The sequence below is a fragment of the Pseudopodoces humilis genome, chromosome 16 (assembly GCF_049639895.1).
Source record: "Pseudopodoces humilis isolate 2021_Gansu_Grassland_sample_001 chromosome 16, ASM4963989v1, whole genome shotgun sequence".
NCBI lineage: Eukaryota > Metazoa > Chordata > Aves > Passeriformes > Paridae > Pseudopodoces > Pseudopodoces humilis.
In genome coordinates this window covers 747,145-774,354 of record NC_142215.1, presented here as the reverse complement: position 1 = coordinate 774,354, position 27,210 = coordinate 747,145, and the positions used below count along the sequence as shown (strand labels likewise).

Below are 27,210 nucleotides of genomic sequence, written 5' to 3'. Positions count from 1 at the left end.
AGATCAAACACCCCTGTGCCACATGCTCTGCAGCAGCAGGAGGATGCAGAAAACCCAGACAAAAGGGTCCTAACCCACTCTCAGCACTGCCCTAAAACTCTGCTTGTGGTACTTGAAGATTTTACTCAATTTCATCTCAAACCTCCAAGCTCCATAAGACTGTCACGTTCATTTTCGAGGACAAATGTCATGACAATATAAAACACTCTCTCCTCCTACAGTCACCAAAATTAAAAGAGAAGAATCCAGCCCATCTGGAAGTGAATCCATCAATTAAATCTTCATTTCCATACAGTTGCCAGCAAAGCAAAGCCCTTCACCTGCATCATGAAGAGCAGTTCTTCCCTGGAGATCCACGTTCTCTGTTGGACAATTGTACTGTTAAAATAAATAGTTATCAGTCAGAATCCAGACTGCATTTACAACATCAGCTGCTTTGAGGTGCAAATTAAAGCAACAAAATATTATTTCAGTAAAAAATAAGCAAGTTTGGAGCTACAAATATAGTGACAGACATGAAAGAAAGAGCTCTGGGTCTGTGCACTTTAGGGCTCTAAACACACACAGTGTAAAACAAATTTAAGGCTGTGCACAGGAATTGCACAATTCATTAGACCTTTCACAGATTATGAGCCTTTAGCTCTGCATGGAGACATGCAACAAATAAAAGTTTAAAAGGACCCATTAGAAATAACAACAAGAAAAAAATAAAAATCAAATGAGCATGCACTGACCAGGAATAAATGAAGAAAAAATAAACATCACACAAACATAAGACAACCCCCCAACATTGTTTCATTAGTGACAGTTTGTGGCTATAAACACCCAGCTTTTGAAGCAGCCAGTGTTACTGTTTGTAAACTGCATTCAGACAGGGAACTGCAATCTTTACAAGACACTCAGCCCCATTTTCTTCAACAACCACAAACTACAACTTGATTTGATGGTCTATGAAAAGATTTTAAAAAAAAAAAAGTTTATTTTCTTTATTTTAGCCCTCTTTCAGTCCCAACCTGAACGAGAAGGTCTTTTCCCCATGAATCTTATTTTTAAAATAAGAGTCTGATTAGTTAAGAAAGGAATCACATATCCCAATTTTGAATCAGTGTACTTAAAGCCACCCTTTCCCCCTCAATTCAAGAGCTGTAAGAGACAAGCTGTATTTTCAGTACCTGCAAGAGCTTCTGCAAGCACAAAGCGTGGCCATACTTTGCAGCCAAATGCAGGGCGTTTCTGCCTAAAAACACAACAGCAGCTCAGGGTTAGGGATGAGTGAATTCCTGATGAATAACTCCCAGCATTTGAGATACAACAGTTCCTGTGTGCTCTGACATCTCCTGTCCACACCTCACTCTGCTACAGCCTTTTCCTGTTCCAGTGAATCTCCAGTCAGGGATCAGAGCTCTTCTGGGAAATCCATCTCAAGATGCTGCATCTGACTCCACACAAGGATTTAATAAATAAACTCTTCCCATAAGAGGAAGAGGCCAAGTTATCTCTGGGAACTTTCTTGTTTTCAGATTCATGTTAAACCTATTAAATTCTGGTCATTTCAGGTAAGAAGCTGGAAATTAGCACCTGTTTTTAGCTGTCTCTTCCACATGGCGTCCCACAAGCTCTGCTATCACACAAGGAAATGTGAAAGGTACAGATGAACTCTGAGCTCCTGAGGCTCAGCTGGGCACACAAACACCACCCACAACATTCCACTGCAATCCTCACCTCGACTTCATTTAAAACTGTTCTTATCCTGCTGTTCTCACCCAGAAATGCTGATCCCACCAGTGAGTCTGGAGCATGTTATAAACACAATTATAGCAGCGCAAGCCCACGTTCCTCAAGTTCTGCTGCATTCATGAATTCCCTGACAGGACATAGCCAGTTTCCTCAAGACCAGCAACAAGTCACACCAATAACTCATTTTTTGCCAGCTACAGAAAGAAGGAAGAGCTATCCTGTGGTTCAGCTTAACTTCACTGCAGAATGAAACCCAGCTGAGAGCATTTTCGGGTTCCCCTGGTGAGGAAACCCACCTGCAGCATCCGTGGCTGTGATATCAACTCCGTGCACCAGGATGGTGTTCAGGCAATCCAGGTTTCCCTTTGATGCTACAACATGGAACCTACAACAAAAAAGGGGCAAGACCTTGCTTAGGCACAGCTGGTTTGTACGCAAAAATGGCAATATTGGCCAGGAAAGCCAGCAGATGTGTAAGGGAAGCGTTAGGGGGGCCAGCTCTGGACAGCATCCAAACTTCAGGGTTCTGCAAATATTACTTCAAGGAACAAGGCAAATTTCTTGAGAAACAACCATTATTTACCTGGATCCCTGAACCAGGTGAAATACCAGTGTGGTTTCAGTTTCTCTTTAATATCCAAACCTGGCAAGAGCAAGTCTTTAAACACTCATCTTCACTTGCAAGTGAAGATTGACTGAGACTTTCCTGTTCTAGCCAGCTGGATTCCAGCTCAGTGAAGCTAGATTTAGATGAGATTTGTGTACTCAAAAAGGCTTCTAGAGCAGCAGAAATACAATTTTCAGCAGCTTCCCACCACCATTCCCGGAGCTCTGGACGTCACTTACGCGGATCTCCCTTCCACATCCAGCTTGGTGGGACTGACCCCTTTCTTGGCCAGGATGGATGAAACCTTCTCCACATCGCCCCTCTCAGCTGCCTTCATTAACCTGTCATCGTACTTGTTCCAGTCGGGGTTCAGCTGCGAGACACAATCACAAAGTGAGCTCAAGCTGAGCCACGAGGCAAACGGGACAGCACAAAACCCACCTTGGTTTCCAAAGCGCTGTAGCCAGCAGGGTGTTTGGAGTTATCTGTGCTACATCCCCGTGACACTGCTCTGGTGTTCAATCTGCAGAGCTCTGGGACAGCCTGCTTAAGCCACTTTGGTCCTAAAGGAGACCTTTAGGATCAGACTTCTTTGGTTTTCCTCATTCTGTTTCAGTTTGTCTCTGCTCAGTTTTCGTGTTCCCACAACAAATGGATGCACTAAAAATACGCTGCAGGACGTGGCTTTTCCTGGCTGTGCCAGACTGTTCAGTGGGTCATAAATTAGCTAAGGGTGATATTCAAGGGAAGAACATCTACTGAGCTGCCAAAGAAAGAAACTCCAAGCTGATAGTTTTGAATTGCCTGCAATTCCCAAAGCACTGTGGAGGGCAGAGAAAGCCCCAGGCAGTTACAAACAGACCAGCAGCCATTCAGCCCCAGACAGTCCTCACCCCCCAGCCCTCTCCTGTTTACCTCAAATTTCGAATTTCAGGCCCCAGGCCAAGCCTCCCACCCCAAATGCAGAGTTTGTTCTCTTCCCTGCCAAACCATCCCTCTGAATGGATCAGGGCTTTTCAGGAGACTGGTGTGTGACAGAAACCTCACATCCAAGCTGGACACTGATGACTTGATATTCATCAAGGCTTCCAAAGGAATATTATACTCAAAACAGGAGGACAGCATTCAAATCTAACTCTGCACAGCAAGAGAATTTGCTGGTGGGACACAAGCAACCTGTGGGTGCATGAAGTTACTTTCCACTGTGGGTCAGAAATTCCTCAGAACAAAGAACATTAAACCAGGTAACCCCAACCCAGGGTTTGTTTAAGTAAAAGAAGGTACACAAAAAGAACAACCCCAAAAATGCACTGCCACCACCTGCATCTGCAGTGGTTTGTAAAAGGGAGCTGCACTCATGGTCAGAGGAACCAGAGGGGGTCCCATCAATCCATGCAAACATCTCCAAGGGGTGTCAGAGGATGACTCCACGCTGTTCAGTGGTACCTGGGACAAGAAGCAATGGCCAGAAACTAAAATACAAGAATTTCCACCTCAATGTGAGGAAGAACTTCTTTCCACAGGGGGCGCAGAGCCCTGAGCAGCCGCCCAGGGAGGGCTGGATTCTCCATCTCTGGAGACATCCCAAGCCCACCTGGCCACGTTCCTGTGTCACCTGCTCCAGGTGAGCCTGCCTGTGCAGGGGGCTGGCCTGGAGGATCTCCAGAGGGCCCTTCCAGCCCTAACAACTGCGGGTGATTATCTTTACTCTGCTTTCCCACAATGAACAAGATTACAGTAATCATGAAGGCTTAGCAGCAGCTAACCCAGTCCAACCCTGCTAGAAGTGACAGGAGTATTAAAAATAGAGCACTAATGACATTAGCACCAGTGCTGCCCGGCTGAGGTGCAGCACTGACTCATCAATCAATTAACACATCCATTAGCCTGAGAGCCAAGGCAGCCTGGCCTGGGAGGTCACTGCACTGGTGACATGGCCTGTGCCATGTCCCTCCCCAGCTTGGACAGGCTGCCCTGCAAAGCCACCTCCTCGTGCAAGGCTTAGCTTCCCATGTCAAATACCCGAGAGACTCTACCTACACCAAGCTCTGCGCTCCCTAAATTCTCCTGGCACCTTCCCATCCCTACAGGACAGGGATCTCACCTTGGGTGATCACACTGGGGTGGGATTGCTGGGATGTACCTCTGCAGCCCATACCTGCCAGCAGAACTCACCCAAATGTACAGAACTCACCCAAATGTACAGAAAATCCTCCCAGTCCCCCCCAGCCAGTCCTCACCCCCATTTCATAAGAGTTCTGATCAACAGAAGCATTACTTTCAAAAAACAATCAACCAAACCCAAACAAATCCATCACCTTCATATTTTTTCCCTTTGATTATGACACTTCAGTAACTTGTATCCACGGCCCATGGTGTGCTAAGTTTAAAAGGGGACGGAGGGACAGGACACAGGGAATGGTTTCCTACTGCCAGAGGTTGGATGGGATATGGGGAAGGAATTCCTGGCTGGCAGGGTGGGCAGGCCCTGGCACAGGTGCCCAGAGCAGCTGGGGCTGCCCCTGGATCTCTGGAATGTCCCAGGCCAGGCTGGACACTGGGATTTGGACACCCTGGGACAGTGGGAGGTGTCCCTGCCATGGCAGGGGTGACACTGGGTGGGCTTTAAATCCCTTCCAACCCAAACCATTCCATGATTAAATAATTATACACTTAACAAATGCATTTCACACTTGAGGAAAACCCCTCGCAGGAGGAGCTGCTAAGGAGATACAACACTCATTAATTAAACAGAAGCGCTACACCACATTTGCACAAGCCAAGCGTTCGCATTTCGCAGCTGTAAATTACTGCCAGGACACGAAAGCTCAGCCAGACCTGCGGTACCTACGGCGTTTTTGGCTGCACAAGAGAACCAACAAATCATGCTGAACTCGGGCTGCCAGGAGCCACCAGCCCCCGGCACATCAGCTCACAGCGAGGAACGGCTGCTCGGCTCCTCCTGCTCCATCCTTCACTTAGCTGGGCTCCCCGAGGGTGATTTCCCCATCTTCAGCATCATCTTCAGCCTTCATAACTCCGGGAAGCGTCGCTGGCCAGAGGAGCGGCGAGTGCGGCCGCGCTGCCCGGAGCCAGAGCGGTAATTCAGGAAACAGCCAAACGCAGCCGAGCATCTTGTAAACAATACGTAACCAGTGTCATCAGCCCCATCTATTTTCTGATAAGGCACTACTGGACAGGCAGCATAGAAAGCAATAGCTATTAATACATTCCCGTGCCCTGAGTCAGGCCGGCGGTGTGTGAACTCAGGGGACAGGCACGCTCTGCAGACACCAAACCCTCCTTCAAAATAACCAACACGCTGCTGACATCCACGGGGCACCCACACCGAGCAAGGTCACACTCAGCACTAATAAATAACACACCAGGACTGAAATACTCCCGGCAGGAATTTTTTCCCCGTTCCACCGCGCCACAGAGCCGTAACCAGACTCGGGCTCAGACGGTTACGACTGCGGAGCAGATGGAATGCGTGATCCTATTTTGACAGAAATGTAACCCATTTTAAATTAGAAAACACACATGCCTCTGCTTTAAAAAAAAAATCTCCTTTTACAGCGCTGAAACCCTTTCTGAATAAAACCTGGTTTCAGCTTACTGCTGCTGCCAGTCTGTCTCCCAACATGTGAAACGAGAGGAGTCACAGAGGCTGTGAAAACATTAAATAGACAGCACAATGATTAACAGGAGGGAGATGGAGAATCCCCTTTCACAAGTTTTAAATTTAAATGGAGATCTCCCAAGTGCCGTATTTAGAGGAGTAGGTCAACAAGACAAGCAATGCACTGTTTTGTCTGCAGGAGAGAAACCTGGTCCGGGGCCAGGAAAAGCACTTACACACACCCTGGAGGACACACACAGCAGAGACTGTGAATAACCATTTATTAATGGATCTTCTCAGCAGAGAACTTTCAAATCAATCACTCAGATTTGGGCAGATTCTCTCTTCCCCAGTAAGTTCTGAACTATCCCCCATCCCCTGTGAGAGCACCAGCCTTTGCCCCACAGCACAAACATTGCCCAAGGAATGTTCCAAGACCTCTCTGCAATTAGCATCCATGTGACAAAGCCACTCCAAAAAAGTGCAGTGACTGTGCTGTCTTCTGACCACAGCCGAGTCTGTCTCCTCAAGCTAAGAATGGCTGTTTTTGGAGGGGTGGAACAAATACATCTCCCAAGTGGCAGCCACAGAAAAGCCCCACTTCACCAAAATCAGTTTGGTGAGAAATGCAGGTAAGGCTGCGGCTCCCAGGTGTACAGTCTGCTCCAGAGTATTCATCCCAAAGGTTTTCCTTGTCTCCACCTGCCTGCAAACATTGAGCTGCACTCATCCTGCAGCCCCTTTGTGCTGCACATCCTCCTGAGACAGCCCTGACCACAAGATTTAGGCTGAACCGCATTCCCCAGCCTGGCACAGAGCAGCTTCCATGGCTCCATCAGCACCGAGCAGCTTCAGGAAACACAGCCCAGCTACAAACCCCAGGGATGAAACCTTCTCCAAGGCAGCTGAACCCAGAGAGCTCAAAGGCACCAGCTTAAAAATGCTCTTTAAAGTAAATGAAGTGTATAACTTAATTCAGATTTTTTTTCCAAAATTAAGACCAGAAACATCATCAGACCCCAGCAGCGCAGATCTCTGGAGCTGCTACATCACCCTCCACACCACAGATGCCTGCCCAGGGCTGATCTTGCCCATTCTGTGTTAACACAGAGCACCTGTTCTCCTAAGCTCAGCCTGCCAGGAATCCTTCCATCCTGCAGCAGGATGCAGACACGTTCCCAGCAGCCTGATCAGGGACACAACACAAACCCACTGTGCCCTCCTGGCTCCCAGTGAGGGACAAACTTCCTGGCTGAAAGAATTCCTCTCCCCACTTGCTCAAGTCCAGGTAAGCTCTGAGCATCCTCCACCCCCTCTGCTGAGAAACTACAGCTTGGGGGAATGGAGTGACAGGACAAGGGGCAATGGCCTCCCACAGAAAGAAAGGAGCTTTAGGTTGGTTTGGAGGAAATTCTTCCCCCTAAGGGTGGGCGGGCCCTGGCACAGGGTGCCCAGAGCAGCTGGGGCTGCCCCTGGATCCCAGGAAGTGCCCAAGGCCAGGCTGGATGGAGCTTGGAGCACCTGGGACAGTGGGAGGTGTCCCTGCCATGGCAGGGGTGGCACTGGATGAGCTCTAAGGTCACCTAACCCAGCTCAGAAATACCAGCTGTAAATCAAAGCAGCTCCTAAGCCCTTGACAGAGAGCTGGGATAAAGCTGTGAAAGTGAGGCCAGCTCCTGTCACCACGAGGCCAGGCTGATCCCATCCCCAGCACAGCCCAGCGGGGACACGGCCCCTGTAATGCCATTAGTGGGTGACATAAGCACACAGGAGAGCAGAGAGCTCTGGTGACACTGCCAGCACCAACACAGCACAGCTCACACGCTCCCAAGGGCCCTTCACACAGCCCCAGGAGAGGCTGGAAGGGATTTAAAGCCCACCCAGCCCCACCCTGCCATGGCAGGGACACCTTCCCCTGTCCCAGGGTGTCCCAGCCCCAGTGTCCAGCCTGGCCTTGGGCACTGCCAGGGATCCAGGGGCAGCCCCAGCTGCTCTGGGCACCTGTGCCAGGGCTGCCCACCCTGCCAGGGAGGAATTTCCTCCCAACATCCCATCCCAACCATCTCTTTCAGAGCCAGGGGCAGGCTCCCACATCCACCGGGCCCCACACTTGGAGTGCCTGCTCTTTCTCCACAGGTCAGAGTACATCTGTCATCAAAACAACGTGAGGACAGACACACCCTGCGCCTTCAATGGCACAAAGTGACAAATGCTTCTGAAGTACTTTGATTTATTTCAAAACAGCACAGACAGAACGGAAGAGTAATCTAGATTAGAAAACTGGTTTTTAGAAATGTTCCCCAAGCGCAGCCTCCCCTGCAGCGCAGGGGCACTTCACTAAACCCACCTCTCCTGAAGAATTTGGCTTACCTGCCCAAAAAAATACTGCACACACTGGGTTAAACCGCACTGGGGGGAGTGGAAATGGTCATTTATGTTTTACAAGCGTATCTCACTTCCCAGGACACGTCTGTCTCCACGTGTAAATGCCCTGCAGTGTCAGAAGCAGCAGTGAGATGTGGGGTTGAGTCTGTGCAAGGGAAAAGCAGACACAGCCTGAACACAGGGTTCCTTTTTCACCCAGCACCTTCCCACAGGCAGCACTCTGTGTTACCACCTCATTCACCAAAAATCCTGCAGAATAAAAAAGCCATTGAATGCCGCCAAGTGGGCAAGGCTTAGTCCAAACTGGGATCAAAAGCAGCATTTCCCTTAGGCCTGGCCTGGTGCTGAAAACACTCCTGTCAAAGCCTCCCCTGAACAGCTGTGCTGTGCCTGCTGTTTAAATCTAACTGCATTAACGCAGGTAACTCTGGCCTAACCAACAGCTTAAAGCAGGCCACCAAATCTCCTTAAACATTCCTGATTTTACCCTATTCTGAAGGCTTTTTCCTCCCAAGTCAGCATATCCCATCAAGATCAATTTATTAAGAATCAAGAAACAATTCAAATCGACTTCTGGCTCTGTTAGAGGTTAAAAATATCCTCTCAAAAATCAACAGGTTCCTCACAGCAGTGCCAGTTTCTCTTTTCCAGGCTGTGCCAGAGGAAAATCCACCAGCACCAGCCACAAGAGCTCAGAGGCTGTACTGGAAGTGCCAAAGGATTCTGCCTATAACCCCTGCAGGAGGCAAAGCCTGCTCAAAGAATTAAAAACAGTCCCCGTTATGTTTTGAAATGACCTTCTCACGTCTCCTGGCCAGCAGTTTATTGCTACAGCAGCCTCAGCCTGGCAGCCCTGAGGCACAGGGACACCAGTCCCAGCCACCCGAGGGGCACAAACAGCATTTCCAACCCTGCTCAGGACATTTCACAGTGACTGGGGCCAGACTGGCTCACACAGAGAACTTCACACCCGGCTGAGGAACGGGAGCCCTGCGAGCCCAGCTCCTGCTGCAGCCTGCCTTCACCCCACAGCTGCCCTGGAGAAATATTTCCCCTTTCAACAGGAGCAGAGTCCAGCTCCCACCTTCCCGTGACTCCAGGCACAGCATTAGCTGCAATTTCTGAGCTCTCAGGCAAGGCCCCATTGATTTGTGCAGCTCCATTTATTAAAGCATCAGGAAATATCAGGGGTGATGAAAGCCAATGTGACCATTGCATCCAGCACATGGGGAAGGGAGCAACAAATCCCACCCTGGGCAGTCACCAGTGGCTGATGAAAACAGCATCAGCCTCAGATGTTCAAGCATGTGCTTGCTAATATTAATATTCAAATACTGACAAAATAGTCCGTAAGTTGCTTCTACACAAAAGGTCATATGAACTCCAAACGCACCGAGCTTATCGGTGTAATTATGTCTGCAAATCTGCTCAGGACACTGAACTCCCAAGCCTGTACTGGACCTCCACTCTTTTAAATATGTTTAATTGCTATATTCCCAAGTGATAAAGCATTAATACTCCTTTCTACGGAGCCTGAAAATTACAATGCACCTGTAAACAGGCTGCACCACAAATTGCCCGTTGTGTTTCTTCAGCTTCACCCCAAACATCACACAAACAAGCTCTAATTCCAGTTAACTAGATGCAAATGAATCACAAAGAGATTTTTCCATGAACAAACACATTAGCACGAGCCTGAATAAAGCTTCCTGGAACCAAGCATGCTCCAAGGAACAACCCCAGCCAGGCCAGGAATGGCATTGGAATATTACAGTGCTGTGAGTGCTTGGCTGCAGCGCCCGAGGATGCCACAGCAAAGTCACCTCAGGCTGCCCCAGGGAGGAGGGACGGGACAGAACTGCTCCAGCAGCAGCAGCAACACTGGAAAAACTCTGCTGATGGGCCAGGGCACTGGGATCAGCCTGGCTGCCAAACTGCTCTGTGTCCTTGCACAGGGCAGAGTCAGGATGCCACAAAAGCCTTGCTCGTGCACAAACCCTCGTGTGCCCCCAGCAGCACCAGCTTCTTCGTCTGTAAACGACCTTGAATCTTTAAAGGGTTAAAATTAGCTTATCAAACACCTATTTTTCACTTCACCCCTTCAGTTACTAATGCACATTTGACAGCACACTGGGGCTATAGAGCACAGGTAACATTTATTATTATTTTAACACCAACAGGAAGGCGGTGCAGATGAATTAGCAAATCCAAGCAGCACACTCCATTCCCTTAACACAGTGGGTCAGCCCAGAAGAGGAGGTGGTACCTGCTCTCTCTGCTGCTCACAGGGCAGAAGATGTTTCGTGGTGAATTGGGTCACCCCACCAAGCTCCACTCCTCTCCCAGATGAAGACTCATCCATTTAACAGAGCTTTCCACAGGGAAAGAAGTGTTGACACAACCTTGAACAAACTCACCTGTCACTAACTCCAGAGCTTGTTCAGATATTCATTTAATAATCACAGCTCATCATACCAGGGCAAGTGCTCAGGTGTCCCTTTGTTCCTTATACAATGGTTTCTGCTAATTACACGGCAGGTTTGGTCTCTCTTAATTGAACAAAAGCCAGCACCACTTTTCCCAGAGGAGAAAGGATTGGTAGGAGCTTTCACATGGTTTTGTATTTTCCCATTCCCACCAGTGCAGGTGAGCCCCAGGCAGTGCTGGTGGGATCCCACACCCCGGGGTGCAGCTCCAGCTCTGCTCAGAGCACCACCAGGAATTCCACATTTCCCAGTAACTCCAGGCGCCCCTTCCCTAAATTCCAGGGCTGATCACAAGGGACAGCAAGGCTAAAACCCCACCTGAGGGGATAACACACCTGAGACTGAGCAGAGCCCCTCCCCAGCAGCTTCCCCAGAGTTAGAAGAAGAAGCAGGTGCCAGTCAGAACTCACCACTGAAAAGCCATTTGCAAAGGTCTGACCCAGACAGAACTTTGCAGAACAACAAACAAACCCTTCCCCAATTGGCTTCTCAAGAGAGACCAACCAGTATCTCACTGGTGCAGACACAATTCCTAACTCTGCTGGAAAAACACATTTCCTTATCACAACCCAGGTCCCAAACACACCTTTATCGTGTCAGGATGTATTCTGGAATCTCAGAAGCACAGCCAGTGGCAGCTGAGTGGGACTGAGTACATGAATTAAGATCTTTCTTGTAAATGCTGGCAAATGAGGCACTCCTGACCTTGGTGCCCCACAGAAGCCCACATCCAGCTTTCCAGCCTGCCCTCCTGCTAGTGACAGGCATTTGTCTCACCATGCAGGGCAGTGAACACACTGCTCAGATGATTTTCCAAGCACCATCAGCCAGCTGGAGCTGGCAAAACCAGCTAATTCCACTTTCAGGCACAGCATTGTGGATAATCGTGGAATTGGTAATAACTAATGTGGTTTTTATTTTCTGCTGCTTCTCGTGGCTTCACTGATCAGAAATCAGTAATAAAGCTATTTATTCCCAACAGATCCCCCTCAGAAGGTACTTAACTGCTACCTTCACCTGGAGGAAAACTTCCAAAAGCAGGCTGGATTGGGTTTCTCTCCTCCCCCCAGGAAATAGCACTGGGTGGGGAGAGGAGAGAGGGATGAAGTTTCTCAAACAGGCAATTCTTGTACACTCCTTTCAAGCAGGATCTCTAAAGCTGCCGCTGGCAGGGTTCCCACCCACTTCCCCTCCTTCCCAGCAGAACAGAGACCCGGCTTCATCCCACCAGCGAACACCCACCCACGGGGATGGATTTGTCCCCCCACAGAGGAGATTAAACTATTTCTCTGTTTGATGAGATGCTGGAGTGAGCACACAAGCAAACTATGTAATAAACAGGGGAAATAAGTTTACTATGGACAAAAAAAATCCTGTTTTTACAGGATCTTGCTGAAAGCAATTTCCCTTCACATATTTTAGAGTAACTTCAGCTCTCAAAGGTATTAAAACTGCTCAAACCTCCTCTGAATGGAAGGTTTATTGGAAGTGAAAAATCTCCATGTCTATTCAAAACCAGACACAGGTGCTGTCAGTCTTTGTTTGAATTTAATTATTGGGCTAATTAGAGAATAACAAACAGCTCTGAAGTCCAGGACAACTAATGAACACAGAGCAGTGCCAGCCCACAGATGACAAATCCTCATAGCAGCCTCATGAATCACTGCTGCTCTCCGTGGATCCTGGGGCACGGGGATGGGAGCTGTCATCCGCCAGGGAGTTCCGTGTCCACTTGGAGCAGCTCCAGCTCCTCCTCACGAGCTGTTATTGTCAGCTAAAAGCCTCGGAGCCAAGGCAAAGGCACGGGAGGATTTCAGAGACAGCCGGTATCCCAAAGGGTAACTGATAAAAGCCAGAGTCCCACATTCACCTCCCGCTATTCCACGGAGCCAGCGGCGAGCTCAGCAGAGGAACACAGGGATACGCTCAGGATGGATTCCTGGGGAAGCATTTACTCAACAGGCACAATTAGAGATGATTTACCATGATTTCCAAACACAGCTTTCTCCAGTTACAAAAACCTCCTCTCTCAACTAAAGCCATCCGCAGGGATGAATGAAGTAAAAAATAAAATAAATAAAGACCAAGATAGCCAGTTAAAGCCAGCTAAAACCAGCCTCAATTTTGGAAGCCGGACAAGAAGGCACAGACAACCCCACCATCACAAAGGTGAATTTCCAGAGGCTCTGGAAAGCATTCCAGCCTGGATGATCAGCAATCACAGCTGCACACTCCCCAGCCTCTGAAAGCTTTCTGTCCACTCTCTACCCAAATCCTCCTTCCGTTAACTCCCAGCGCGGGCCCCGCTCCTGCCCGTGCCCTGCACACCGACTGCCGGGGACAAAAAGCGCTCATTTGTGCCAGAGCCAGGCAGCAGCAGCCAGGCACAGGTAACTCCAGCACAGGTAACTCCAGTACGGGTAACCCCTGTACGGGTAACCCCTGTACGGGTAACCCCTGTACGGGTAACCCCTGTACGGGTAACTCCAGCACGGGTAACTCCTGTACGGGTAACCCCTGTACGGGTAACTCCAGCACGGGTAACCCCTGTACGGGTAACTAGCGTATGGATAACCCCTGTACAGCTAACCCCTGCACAGGTAACCCACGTACGGGTCACCCCGTACAGGTAACCAGCGCACAGGTAATCCCTTTACAGCTAACCCCTGTACAGGTAAGCCCCGCACAGGTAATCCCTTTACAGCTAACCCCCGCACAGGTAAGCCCCGCACAGGTAAGCCCCGCACAGGTAAGCCCCGCACAGGTAAGCCCCGCACAGGTAAGCCCCGCACAGGTAAGCCCCGCACAGGTAAGCCCCGCACAGGTAAGCCGCTGGGCCGGCTGCTCCGAGAGCGCCCGGGGACCGCTCGGCCCCGCTCCTCCAGCCCAGCCCCGCGCCCCGAACACCGCTCCCGGATCCCGGGCTCTCTCCCCCCGCCCTACCGCGGCTCCCAGCGAAGTCCCCGTTCCCCGCAGAGCCGGAATCCTCCGTGCTCTGTCCCTCCCGGAGCTGGGACCCCCGAACTCTGCGCCCCCAGGAGCCGCGACCCTCCGTTCTCTGCCCCTCCCGGAGCCGGGACCCCCGTGCTCCGTCCCACCCCCCTCAGACCCCCGTGCTCTGCCCCAGCCCAGGAACCCGCGGGGGTCCTGCCCCGGCACCCACCGCGCTGCCCCCGATGACCGCTTCGTGTTTTTTCAGCCGGGACTTGAGGCTCTTCATGGCGCGGCCGCGGGCGGGGGGCGCGCACCGGCCCCGTCCCGCTCCCGCCGCCGCCGCCACGGCCGGGACGCGCTGGCCCCGCCCGGCCCCGCCCTCCCGCGGCGCAGCCAATCACCGCCCGCCCTCGCGGGAGCTGCGGCCAATCAGCGGGCGGGGTGGGGCGGGGGGGCGGGACTTCCCCGCGCTGGAGGGGCGCTGCCCGGCGCGGAGCCGCCCGGCCGGCAGGGGGCGCTCTGCGGGCGGGGCAGGCGCGCGGCGGGAGCGGCGGCGCTCTGGCCCGGGCCGAGCCCTCAGGGCACCACCGAGAGGGCGGGACTGAGGCTGCTGAGGCACCGCGATAGCGACCGGGGAAAGCACCGGGAAAAACACCGGGGCAGGTGTACCTGGTGCCACGGAGAGCCCGCCTCCGTCCCTCCAGGTACAGAGCTCCCGGGGGCTGAGAAGGAAGCTCAGAGCCCTCCCGCTCACCTGCACGAGCCAATGGCCGCCGTGCAAACAGTCCCTGCAACAAACACGACATCTGTGCACAAAGGGATGAAGAGGTCACACAGCAGAGGCCCGAGCTGGCCATAGGCAGCGCTTTAAACAACACAATTAACTCCAGCCTCGGCCTGAGCATACCCGAGTTTGAGTTCAGTTCTGCTCATCCCAACGCTTATTTACTGTCCCCTACTCAACCCATTTTCCTCACAGCCCCATCACACTGCACTGATGACAGAAGGTTTTAAAATTTATTTGAGATGTATTTAATTACAGCCCATGGGTTGGGTTTAAGACCTTGGTTATTAGAGCTGGAACGGGGCTGTTTGATCAATGGACCTCTAATACAAGCGAGGCTGGAGGTAAATGTCACTGCCCTTTAATCAATCTGAGCAAATGCTGTTCAAACACTTGGGTTACTCTATAGGTGGCCTGTTGAGAAGTGAAGAAAATGGTGCCATTAAATATAAACTCATTTTGTGCACAGCAGGGTGGCTGGGGAGTCCAGAGAACGCCAAAATGGAAACCTTGGCACTGTGAGCCCTCATCCAGCAGGAATTAATCGCAGATTTGGGCTCTCTGGAGACACACTGCTTATGTCTCAAACAACAGTTAAAGGTTGTGGTGTTTTCTCCCTGAAGAGCCATGTTTTGGGCAGCATCTCTCCTTTCATTCCCCCATGGAAGCCTCCACTCTGCCAGGCACCAGCAGAACTCCAGCATCTCCTGGAGCAGAAGCCACAGCTCTGGACACCCCTCAGCAAACGTTTACCAAAAGTTTCAGCTTTACTTTACTTATTTACAAAATATCATCACATTCTCAGGACCAAGCTAACACCAGTAGCTTTCCCCTTTTGCCACCAAATCTCTGCTGTCTAAAGGAAGCTCCTTCTGAGTCATTCCACTACGAGGGAAAGCAGAATCTTAAAAATAACTCCTTGCTCTGGAGTCAGTGCCGAGAAGCTGCACGGAGCAGTTCCAAGTGCTCGGCCAATTCCAGCGCTGTCCCCTGATAATCACACACATCCAGGAGTTTGTCCCAGCCAGCTCTGCTCTGTGAGGGCTCAGCCGGTGCCATGCTGGGAGGATGGCATCCAGCCCTGTGATCCAGCTGGATTCCCAGGGGAAAGGCTCTTGCTGGCCAGCTCTGTGCGGGGTAGAGCCTTCAGCCAGAGCAGCTGGAGCTGCCCATTTTCCCCTGCTGTCAAAGCAGGAAGTTCCCTATCTGAACACCATCTCCCAGGCCTATGTGTCAGCACCAGAACATGATGTTTCATGTTGAATTACTGGAGCCTGACTTGTCGGTGTGAGTGACAGCCCCGGGAGCCCAGCTAACCAACCTCACCTCACAGTCCCCAGGCCAAGCTGGGCCGCTCCAGTGCAGTCCGGGCAGATTCCATGTCTGGTCCTTCCCTGACCACACTGCCAGGACTATTCCCTCATTCTGGACACTTCTACAGCATTTTTCTCCAGACTCCTCACTTTGCTCTTCAAATTAATTCAGGCTGCTGCTGTTAAGATTCTTGGCATGTAGTTCCCACTTCATCACCCCTCTGCATGTCCCATCCCCTCTAGATGATTAGCTAGGTGATGTATCATGGAGTCATAAAACTCTGGAGTGCTCTGGGCTGGAAGGGACCTCAAAGGGCATCCAGTTCCAGCCCCTGCCATGGGCAGGGGCAGCTTCCACAGACCAGGTTGCTCCAAGCCTCGTTTTTGTTTCTGGCCCCTGATTTTGTTTCGCTCTTGCCATCACTCCATTCCTGGTTCTTGGCTCCTGTCCCTCATTGTCTGGCCAGACATTCTCCCAGCTCTCTTGGAAGTGAGACGAGCCGGGACAAGCCAGCCTGCTGTGGTTTGTGTTGCCGGTGCGTGGGCACCAAGAGCAGAGCACAACCCGAGGCTGGTGAGATAAGGTCACTTCATGCTTTCCAAACAGAAATCTGGAGCTCCTGCTGGAGACTCGTTCCCCGCTCTCCCCAGCCCCGTGGTTTCTCTGTCTGTGACTTTGCCCCCAAAGCGCAGGTTTCCTCAGAGCGGTGGCTGACGCTGCACATCTCTGTGCCCTGACTCAGGGGCTGGTGGATGCTGTGCCTCAGCAGTTCCGTGAGCAGGGAAGCCGTGTCCGCCGGGAGCTGCCTGTGCTGACACACGCTCAGTGCCATCCCAGTGACCAGGGCTGGCGTCTGAGCTCAGCGAGCAGCTCATGCAGCTCCCAAACCATCGCCCTGTGTCTGCTCAAATGGCTCATTTTTGTGACAACCTTCGCTTACAGCAGCACAACAAAGGGGAGATTTAGCCCGACAATGTTTGCCTGATAAGTGCCGAGTTAATGGCACACGAAATGTGCTGGCTGGTCTGCTGCAGGCCTGGGATCTAATTAATCTCTGGCAAGTCCCCCTGAAATAGAAGCAGTGTTGGCCTGCGCATGTAGCAGTCAAGACCAACTAATTGGAGCCAAACCGTACAGCCAGGCAGGAGGAAGGAATTGCTGCAGCACGGTGGGATTTCCAGAGTTACGGTGCCAGAGCCTGGGTTTCTGCTCCAGTGGAAGAGCATTTGTGCCATTCTCTTACCCCAGCCAGAACTCGGAGAGCTTTTGGATCAGTCACAAAAGCACAGAGCTAGGTGGTCACACACTCCACAAAATGGGGTGGTAGCGACTGTCTGAGAGGGTGAGGCCCATATCCATAGGGATGTGACTCCAGAACCTCCACCTGTGCTCAGTGACACCTTCCTGCAGCCCCACAGGAGCTGGGGAGCCCCCTCTGCACAAGCCATGGCATATGTCCCCAAAAAGAGGCTCAGCAAGCTCTGGTTCTCAGCAGTTTCATACGACAGAGAAGCAGATCACTGTGAATATATTCCACTTCTCCAGGGGGTTCATTTATCAATCCATTTGTAACAGGACATAAAAATCAAACCCCAGCACGACTGAAAGGGAAACATGCTCTTGGCTTTCTATTTCCACCTGGGTCATTAAATTACCCAGCCACCTCCTGCATCACTTGCTCCTTTAATCATCCGGATAAATTAATCCCCGTGCCAGACACACATGGAGGAGGATATAATTTTATCTCCCTCTGCTCCTGAGCCCAGGAAGAGTCCCAGTCTCCAGTGCAAGGATAGAGCAGGGCCATGCTGCCATGGCTGGGTGCAGTGTCCCCAGCAGGAGCCGGGTGTCCCAGGGTGACACCAGGAGCACACACACTGTCACTGCCGGGCCCAGCAGCCCCCACAGCCTGGCTGACCCCCACCTTCCCCAGGAGCTGCAGCCAGGTGTGCACAAACCTGCACTGCTGCATGGGGAGGGGACACGGCCCCAGGGACCTACAGACAAGCAGTGGGAAGGTTTAACAACGCATAGCCAAAGCAAACCGGTGTCCAAGCTCTGGAGAATCACGGAATTATGGAATTGTTAAGGCTGGAAAAGACCTCTAAGTTCATCGAGTCCAGATGTCAATCATGCAACACCAACGTGCTCAGCACTAAACTTTGTCCTCGAATGTCATATCCATGTGGTTTTTTGAACACTTCCAGGGATGACGACTTCACCACTTCCCTGGGCAGCCTCTTCCAAAGCTTGATAACCCTTTCAGTGAAGAAATTTTTCAAAATACCCAACCTAAACCTCCACTGGCACAACCTGAGGCTGTTTGCCCTTGTCCTGTGGGTTGTTCCTCAGGAGAAGAGCTCGATGCCACATCACTACGACCTCCTTTCTTCTTGCTCCTTTCACCCCCATCTTGTCCTGGGTTCCCAGAAAGGGAGGAGGAAGGGAACGTGTTTAGACGGCAACCTGCGCTCAGCAGTGTTTGCACACCGAGCTCTGAGCCCGCCTGGCCCGAGGCCGAGCTCAGGAAAAACAAAGCGCGTGCCAACCTCTCGGGAGCCGAGCGCGACGAGCGCCCGGTGCCAGCTTGGCTGCTCTCCCTCGCTCCTCGCGGCTACTCCAGAGCAGAGCCCGACAGGCACAGGGAACGCTCGCCCCGCGCACGGAGCCGTGCCCAGACCCAGCGCCAGACCGTGCCTGGCAGGAGCTCCTGGAGAAGCGCGCTGTGCGGGCAGCGCTGGCAATGGGAACAGGTGGGAAACGGCTTCCCAAAGCTGTATGTCAGGTCACAAGTGGGTGTAGAAACCAGGGCTGCTGCCTGCTGCCGGGAGAGCCAACAGAACAGATTGTCCTGTGAATTCATTACGGATTAAAACACATCCCAGAAGAGGAAAACGCCCCAAAGGAAGGGAATCTGTTTTGGCAGCAAAGGAGGGTAAAGTTCAGACTGTGGATGAAGACTGAAAACAGCTCCTCAGCTTTTTCCCACTCACACGTGCTTTCAGGGGAGTGGTGAATTTAATTTTCTTGACTGCAGTAAACTCTTGTTCCAGATGCCAGGAGAAAGTTTTGGAATGTCACTGGGTAAGGTGTACAGTGAAGGCATCTTTTCTTGGAGCTCCAAGCCTTGCTGAGCACATCAGCTGCTGAGAGAAAGCAAATTCACTGTCAGAGAAGCGGAATTGTGCTGAGGCACGGAGAGACAGCCAGCAAAGCCCTGTTCACTGTGGTCACAGTATCTGTGTGATAAATGGTGTTAATTAAGCAGCACATTCCAGCAAGTTCGAGTTCCCAAGTGAGCAAAGTTCCACACAGACTGAGCTGTGCCACATGTGCTCTGGTTGTAGAATCAGAAACAGAAGTGGATGCAAGGGACATACCAAAAACTTCTCACGTTCCCATCAGGACATTGTTGCCACAGGTTCTGGTTCCGCTCACTCCAGACAGAAGTGAGGTTTGCTTGGTGTATCAGCACGAGCAGGCAGGCTTTCAATGGGACTGTGGAACACGGGAGCAGAAGCAAAAGGGACCTCGGATCAGGGCTCCTGGGGCTGCACCAAGGGACAGAGCAATGGCAGGAGAAACCCTGATCTCCCCTGGACTGGCTTGACCCCCGAGATAAAGCCTTACCCTGGCCTATGGTAAATGGGAGGACAGACAAACAGCAGGCATAAGGAGAAGTGATAAGGAGCCAAAAGAATGTAAAGATCAAAAGGAACTTAAGCAGAGCTGAATGCCTTCCTGCACAGAGCAGTCTGGCCAGGGAGTGACCACGCTGCAGTTTAACCGTTTCATTTGCAGCAAAAGAGAGAGAAAAATGGGACTCTGTGGCAACAGAGTGTGTGAATCCATCAGAGCAGTGGCAGAGCTGCAGACAGTTCTCCAGGGAGACAATGCTCTAGCTGTGGGGAGCCAGCCCGGCTCAGGGAAAAGCATCTCAAATAGCTGCTGTCATCAGCACAATCTTCCTCCATCCTCATGGATGGGCAGGCCGGCTGCACTGGAAACCAGAGCTCCCAGGCAACCACGGCGCACTTTCCAAAGCTTTAGAGTCAGTAGCAAAGGCAAAGCTCTTCCTAAGCTTCTTACCCTTGTGTGTGTGTGATGACTGGGGTTGGACCATCATCAGCTCGGAGCCTTGTTTGAGCTCAAGTGGATCAACAGTGAAACCGGAGCCCCGTGACCTTCAGTAGCTCCCTCACCCTCTGTCCCTTCTTGGCAACTCCTGTCAGCACCGGAGAGGTCCTGGATTCATTTTTAGGGTGATGAGGAGCAAAGCAAGCAGGGTCCCAGGTTAGCAACCATCCAGGCATGCAGGATTTGCAGTGTAATAATAGCAACCCCAGCGTCTCCCGCAGTAATCCCAACCAGCAGCGTCTCCTGAAGCCGCAGAAACCCCACACAGCTCCCCGAGCCTCACAAATTAGCTCCATTATCTTGGCCGTGCCTTCCCTGCTCCCCATCTGCTCTGAGCAGTGGGAAACCAGCGGGGTTTGAACTCCTGCCTGCTCAGAACCTGCAGCAGCCAAACCAGCCCGGGCTGACAGAGCGGAGAGAGGCTGGGGCATGAACAGCCCCTGGCACAGGAGAACAGGGAGACCTGAGGCTGGCCCACGACTGTCACTCGCGCCAGGTACTGCACCCCCAGCTTCACGGTGCTCCTGCAAAGTAAATCCCGTGGCTGCTGGTGCTGCTCTCTCTTGGATGCTGGCCGATGGCAAACGGGGGCTGAATTTCCTGTGAATGGGATTCGTTCTGGAAAGGAGCTTCGGCTCCCGCTAGGCAGCAATCTGCACACAAATCTGGGAGCTGGTCTCGCTGTGGAGCACAGGCCTCGGCCCTTGGAGCAGCCCTGGAAGAAGGGGCAGGCACACTGTGTCCTAATTCCACTGGCACCCCACAGCCCGCTGGACAAAGCCGCGAGGCTGCCCGAAATACCTGCTGGATGGGTTCGGCAGCTGGGAAACCTGAGCCAGCTCCCTGCGGATCTCTGCTGCCCGAGCTATTCAGGGATGGCTTTTCTCAAAGTCTTGGCATTTCAAGAGAAGGGAAAAAATACCCGTGGGCAGAGCACCCAAACAGCCTGGGAACCTGTCCGGGAGTGCTGTGCCCTTTGTCCCGACATCAGCCCCTCCAGCACGCTGGGATGGTGTCTGCTGTGGGGCATCCCACCTGGGATCCACCTGGGAATGCTTCCCTGGCTGCACAGGCAGCTCCTGCTCCTCTCTTCAGGGTTTCTTTTAGCTGGTGAGAGTCCAGCCCTGCTAAACAGTGTCAGTGCCCATCGCCCGTCCTTGTATTCCATTGTTTGAACACTCTGCTCTGTCTCTCAAGTGCAGTGAGCAATCTGCAAACTCCATGGAGAAAATAACCTCTGTCCTGCTACAGGGAAGCTTTCCCACTCAAATTCCACTTCACATCCAGCCTGGGATGCGTTCCAGAGTGGTCTCTACCGCAAGAGCCTCTCAAACAACCTGCTGTATGCAGAGATCACAGCGTGTGTGATTGCACAGCTTCGCTCCCTCTCCATCCCCTGCAGGGCCCGGCAGCCCTCCAAGAGTGTGCAAGTGGGGGAAGAGGCACAGCGAAATCCAAACCAGATCCAGTTCTGCTGGACTGGGATGAACTCTGCCCTAGGGGTTTCCCCTGTGCCGCAGCTCCACATCCTCCTGCATTTCCAGCTCAGATGAGAACACAGGATCACAGAATCCCAGACTGGTTTGGGTTGGAAGGGATCTTAAAGCTGTGTGAAGTCATTCCCACTTGTCCTGTACCTCCAGGACCTTGTTCCAAGTCCTTCTCCAGGGACTTTCAGAGTCCCCTCATCTGCCCAGCCTGGGTGTGTCCCCTGCAGCCCCACTGGGTCACCGCCTGTCGTGACCCCTGTCCCTGGCAGTGCAGTGCCAGGAGCAGCGTGGCTGGGATGTTTGTGCTCACACTAATGAGCTGCTGCTTTGCTGTGCCCTCAGCGCAGCGTTCCAGGCCGCTGCACACTCCATGTGCCAGTTCCAGCTGCTCTGCGCTTGGACATTCTGGTGTTTGCAGCGAGGAGGGAAAGAAAATGGCTTGTATTTTAAATAACAGCTTAAATCCTGGAGCATGAGACCCAAACTTTGGGGAGGACAGCCTGTTGCCAAGCCACCCTAATCCCAGCCTTTTCCTTCTCTTTGTTTAGCATTCCTCTAATGGAATTTGGACTACAGCTAATGCTGATTAACATTTCCATGTTAGTTATTTCACATAATCTCTTCTCCAGCTGTGGCAGAGCCTGGAAACGCACCATTTATCCTTGTTCAGTCTCTGCTTCCCAAGCTCTTCCCAGCCAGAGCCCTGGGACTGAAAGGCTACTCTGTTCAGCTGCCTCTGACATGGATTAATTCCCAGATGCAGGAATGGCATCCTTTCCCTCTAAACCTGCACCTGGATAACAAGATTGATCCTGAGGTGGGAACAGGGCAGCTTGGGAGGCAGCAGCACAGACACCACAGAGCCGGACAGTTCCGTGATGGAGCACTGGTAACAGCCAGCCCAGAAATAATCCAGCTAATTTTACACCTGCACTCATTCTTCCCTGCGGGGATCCAGCGCCAGAGACCAGTGCCTAAAATTAGGGCAGGTTACAGACGCGATCCTCAGCGTGTTAAAAGTAGAAACATGCCGATGGATGCTCTCATCCCACCGCCCCAGCCGCTTCCCTCTCGGGCCGGGGACAAAGCAGACACCCCTGGGGCACCTCCCGGCTGTGCCTGCGGGGCTCGGCTCGGGGCAGCCACACACGAGGGCAGGAGGTGCCCGGGCTGTGCAGGTCAGCCACCCAAACTTCAGTCACCGCTGTCACCGCTGTCCCAGCCGGCCGTGCCGGGCAGACCCACCGTGCTCCCACCCCAGCTCCAGCTCCAGCTCCAGCTCCAGCTCCAGCTCCAGCTCCAGCCGGGGCCGCTCTCCTGCAGCCTCCAGCACCGCCCCGGGCTCGGGGGTGCAGGAGCTGAGCATGGAACAGAGGTGACAGGGTCCCCAAACCAACCACTGACACCTCTCCCGCAGCCTCCAGCACTGCCCTGGGCTCGGGGGTGCAGGAGCTGAGCATGGAACGGAGGTGACAGGGTCCCCAAACCAACCACTGACAGTTCTCCGTCCTACTGCACCTTCTCCTTCCAGCTCCAGCCTGCTCCACCAGCCCTCACCTCCGTCCTCCTCGGTTTTCCCTGCTCCTGGAGTACTGATCCCATCTCCTCACAGGGCTGGCAGAGGCACCAGTTTGGGATTATTCTGGCAGAACTGTGTTTTCCCCTCGTTAAAGAAAAAATAAAAACTCCCTTTTGGTGACACACCAGTTGTTAATAAAAATTAATTTTTCTCTATCATTAATTCTCCAAGGGTGAAGAAAAATATCATGGACACTGTGACTGCATGTTTGCACGATATAATCGACGCCCACTGTGATGTTGACTTTATGGAGGGACCAGCGTTTTCTTTGCCCAGACCTGCGGGCAGGTGAGGCAGCAGCTGCCGCACAGGTTCAGCTGGGGCAACGACACTTAGAGCAAATCACGGGGAACAGCTTTGCTGGGAAACTCCGAGAGACAAAGGATCACGAGGAGCTCCTCCCCGGCCGCTCCCAAGCGCTAATTGCTGAGCCGCTGGACCAAGAAGCACGCGAGGAAGGACAGTAATTATCCCTCCTCCTCCTCGGAGCATCACCTCCACCTGCGGCCGGGTTCCAGCGCAGGCTTGGGGGTGTCGGGGCCAGGGCTCCCCGCACAGGTTTGGGTGTGGTGGCGATACCTGCCCTGGGCCGGGCTGGCAGCGGCAGGAGGAGCTCGGCCAGCCCTGCATTCCTCGCTCCCAGCATCACTCAAGTGCTGAGCAACCCAGGGAGGGAACAGGGGGAATCCGCACAGCCCGGTCCCTGCCGTGCAGCTCTCCTGCTCTGCCCCGCTGTCCCTCGGATGTCAGCGGGAACTGGAATAGCAGTGCTGGGGAGGGCACAGGGACCGGGACATCCTCTCGGTTCGGGGAGGGCACAGGGACCGGGACATCCTCTCGGTTCGGGGAGGGCACAGGGACCGGGACATCCTCTCGGTTCGGGGAGGGCACAGGGACCGGGACATCCTCTCGGTTCGGGGAGGGCACAGGGACCGGGACATCCTCTCAATCCGGGGAGGGCACAGGGACCGGGACATCCTCTCGGTTCGGGGAGGGCACAGGGACCGGGACATCCTCTCGGTTCGGGGAGGGCACAGGGACCGGGGCATCCTCTCGGTTCGGGGAGGGCACAGGGACCGGGACATCCTCTCAATCCGGGGAGGGCACAGGGACCGGGGCATCCTCTCAATCCAGGGAAGGCACAGCTGTTTTGGTGACAGCTCGGAGCCCCAGCCCTGCTAACGCGTGTGGGACTCGCGGGGATGATGTTGATCACGTTTCCATGGAGAGCGCGATAGAGATCGGAAGAGATGGAGAGGGGTGGGATCAGTGCGATTCCGAGCACTGGGGCCCTGCATAACGAACCCGTGTTGATTTATAGGGGAAGGGACGCGGCTTTCCACTCCGCACGCAGTTCAGAAACAAAAGCAGCGATTGTCCGGCTGAGAGCGCCTCCGCCGCTCCGCAGGGAGCGTGTCCCAGCCAGCGCACACCTCACGGCCGCTGGAAAAGCGCTGTCCCCGTTCCTGGGGCTGTGCCGGGGGCTGTCGCAGGGCCGGGAGCCTGGGCAGGTGCTCGGTGTCCCGAGAAGGGCTCCCCGGTTCAGGTGTGCCCGCACCGGGGATTCGTGCACAGGTTTGTGTTTCCCAGCTCCATTAGCTGGCCTAACGAGGTAATGACACCCCTGTCCGGCCCTGGCCTTTCCCAGATCAGCGAGCTGCTTTAAAGGCTGTTTTAGAGAATAAACTAATTAGCCAGCAGCGTTCACTGCTGCGTTTAACAACCCCTCAGTGCCTATTACAGGTGAGAGCAGCGGCTGAGCCACAGCTGCTCCCTGGCCCTGCTGCCCTGGCTGCTCCTGCCAAGGACAGGGAGTGGATCCCATGGGACTCCCATCCTCTCACACTGCCAGTGGGTGCTGCCTGGCCAAGGCCTTGCAGATCCTCCAGCAGCTGGTGAAGCCACGGGAACACCATGGGAATGAAAACCTAACGGTGGCACCCAGCAGCAGGGTCCTCAAGGGGACACACGGCTCCTGGCACCCCCTGCTCATGGCCCAGGGCAGCTGCAGAAAGCTGCTTTGCTCCAGGGAAGCCGATTACAGCTCCCTGACACCCAGGAGGGCCACACAGGCACCAGAACCCACGGTGGGGCTGGAGGCTCGGGTGCCACCTTTGCTCCGGGGGCACCAGCAGGTCCTTGGGGTGAGGGGCCAGGGGATCATCAGGCAGTGCTCCCTGCATCTCTCCACCCTTCATCTCATCAATGCCAGTTAATAATTAACAGGAGAGAGCAGGGCCAGGCCTTGGCACAATGCCGCTGTGGCATTAGAGCGTGTGGAAAGCCGGGTGAGCCTGTGCCTATTGCAGGTAACAGGAGCCCCACGGAGCCTTAATGGGCTTTGGGACCCGTTAGCTCCTTATCCCCAGCAATAAGCTCCTTATCTCTGCTCCAGAACCCCCCACAGCTCCCACAGCCCCGGCTCCTTCCCGGGCCGTGTCAGGGCTGAGCCCCCTCACCCTGAGCCAGCCCCACGGTGCCGTGTGTGCTCGGCCAGCAGTGAGCTCCAGGCACAGCTGCCAGCACACCCCGAGGCTGACGCAGGACACAGCCAGGTGGGGGGGACACTCACCTGTGCGGCTGCCATGGCTGAGCTGGGGCAGCGCTCCCTGCCCCGCTCTGTCCCGCGGAGCCCCGGCAGAGCCCGGCGCAGGGACCGGCCCTGGGATCGCATCTGGCACGGGCAGGCTCGAAAGGGCAGCAGGAAAACAGGGCGAGGATGGGCCCGGCCCTCGGCACAGGAAACCACCCTCACACTGGAGCAAAGGAAGGAAAAAGGCGAAGCAGAGTGTGGGGCAGGATGTACAGCTGGAACATCGGGAATGGCACAGCTGGAACACCGGGAATGGCACAGCTGGAACACCGGGAATGGCACAGCTGGAACATCGGGAATGGCACTGCTGGAACACCGGGAATGGCACAGCTGGAACACCGGGAATGGCACAGCTGGAACATCGGGAATGGCACTGCTGGAACACCGGGAATGGCACAGCTGGAACACCGGGAATGGCACAGCTGGAACATTGGGAATGGCACAGCTGGAACATTGGGAATGGCACAGCCGGAACACCGGCAATGGCACAGCTGGAACACCGGGAATGGCACAGCTGGAACATTGGGAATGGCACAGCCGGAACACCGGGAATGGCACAGCCGGAACATTGGGAATGGCACAGCTGGAACATCGGGAATGGCACAGCTGGAACATTGGGAATGGCACAGCTGGAACATCGGGAATGGCACAGCTGGAACACCGGGAATGGCACAGCTGGAACACCGGCAATGGCACAGCTGGAACACCGGGAATGGCACAGCTGGAACATTGGGAATGGCACAGCTGGAACACCGGGAATGGCACAGCTGGAACATTGGGAATGGCACAGCTGGAACATTGGGAATGGCACAGCCGGAACACCGGCAATGGCACAGCTGGAACACCGGGAATGGCACAGCTGGAACATTGGGAATGGCACAGCCGGAACACCGGGAATGGCACAGCCGGAACACCGGGAATGGCACAGCCGGAACACCGGGAATGGCACAGCTGGAACACCGGCAATGGCACAGCTGGAACACCGGGAATGGCACAGCTGGAACACCGGGAATGGCACAGCTGGAACACCAAGAACAGCATGGTCCCACCCTCCCGCCGAGGTCACCTCAACAGGGACAGTTCATCACTGCTCCTCACGGTGATGATTCCTCACAATCATTTTCCATGTGAAAAGCACTTTTCCAGGAGGGAGCTCGGCCAGCTGCGCTCCCCCAGGCTGTCACAGGGTGCTGTGCCAGGGACTCCACTTCCAAGAGCCTCCCTTCCTGGGCACGGGGCTTGGCCTCCAGCAGTCCATCCTGGCAAAGATTTCATTTCCTGCTCCACAAACCCCTCAGCTCCTCCAGGGGATGCAGCCCTGACAGAGGAACCACAACCCTGAGCACACCCAGCCTCCATGGGGTACCAAGGAAGCCAAGGATTCCTGCCTCAGGCCAGCCTGGAAGAGCTCACCCTTTCCTGGAGGAGCTGGAAAGAGCAGAGGCTCCCAGCTTGGAGGGGCAATAAAGCACCAGGTGTCCTCTCCCTGGGAACCTTGGTTTGGCAGCAGGAGCCCAGGGACCTTCCCACATAAAACAGAAT

At 53.6% G+C, this 27,210-nt stretch overlaps 1 protein-coding gene across 5 annotated transcripts in view; it reads right to left on the bottom strand.

The window, feature by feature from the left end:
* UACA (uveal autoantigen with coiled-coil domains and ankyrin repeats) overlaps positions 1–25,677 on the bottom strand; it is a 38,341-nt gene extending 12,664 nt beyond the window's left edge. For 3 of the 5 annotated variants that reach the window (XM_014251060.2, XM_088063067.1, XM_088063069.1), the window contains exons 1-5: positions 14,001–14,124; positions 2,584–2,717; positions 2,034–2,122; positions 1,173–1,237; positions 321–378 (exon numbers count right to left, since the gene is read on the bottom strand). In XM_014251060.2, the coding sequence (XP_014106535.2) occupies positions 321–378; positions 1,173–1,237; positions 2,034–2,122; positions 2,584–2,717; positions 14,001–14,057 (403 nt within the window). In that variant the 5' untranslated portion in view covers positions 14,058–14,124. Of the gene's footprint in view, positions 1–320; positions 379–1,172; positions 1,238–2,033; positions 2,123–2,583; positions 2,718–5,195; positions 5,406–14,000; positions 14,125–25,647 lie in introns of those variants that run through there. The other 2 variants (XM_088063068.1, XM_014251061.2) reach the window with 2 other exon arrangements.
* Positions 25,678–27,210: the final 1,533 nt, after the last annotated feature.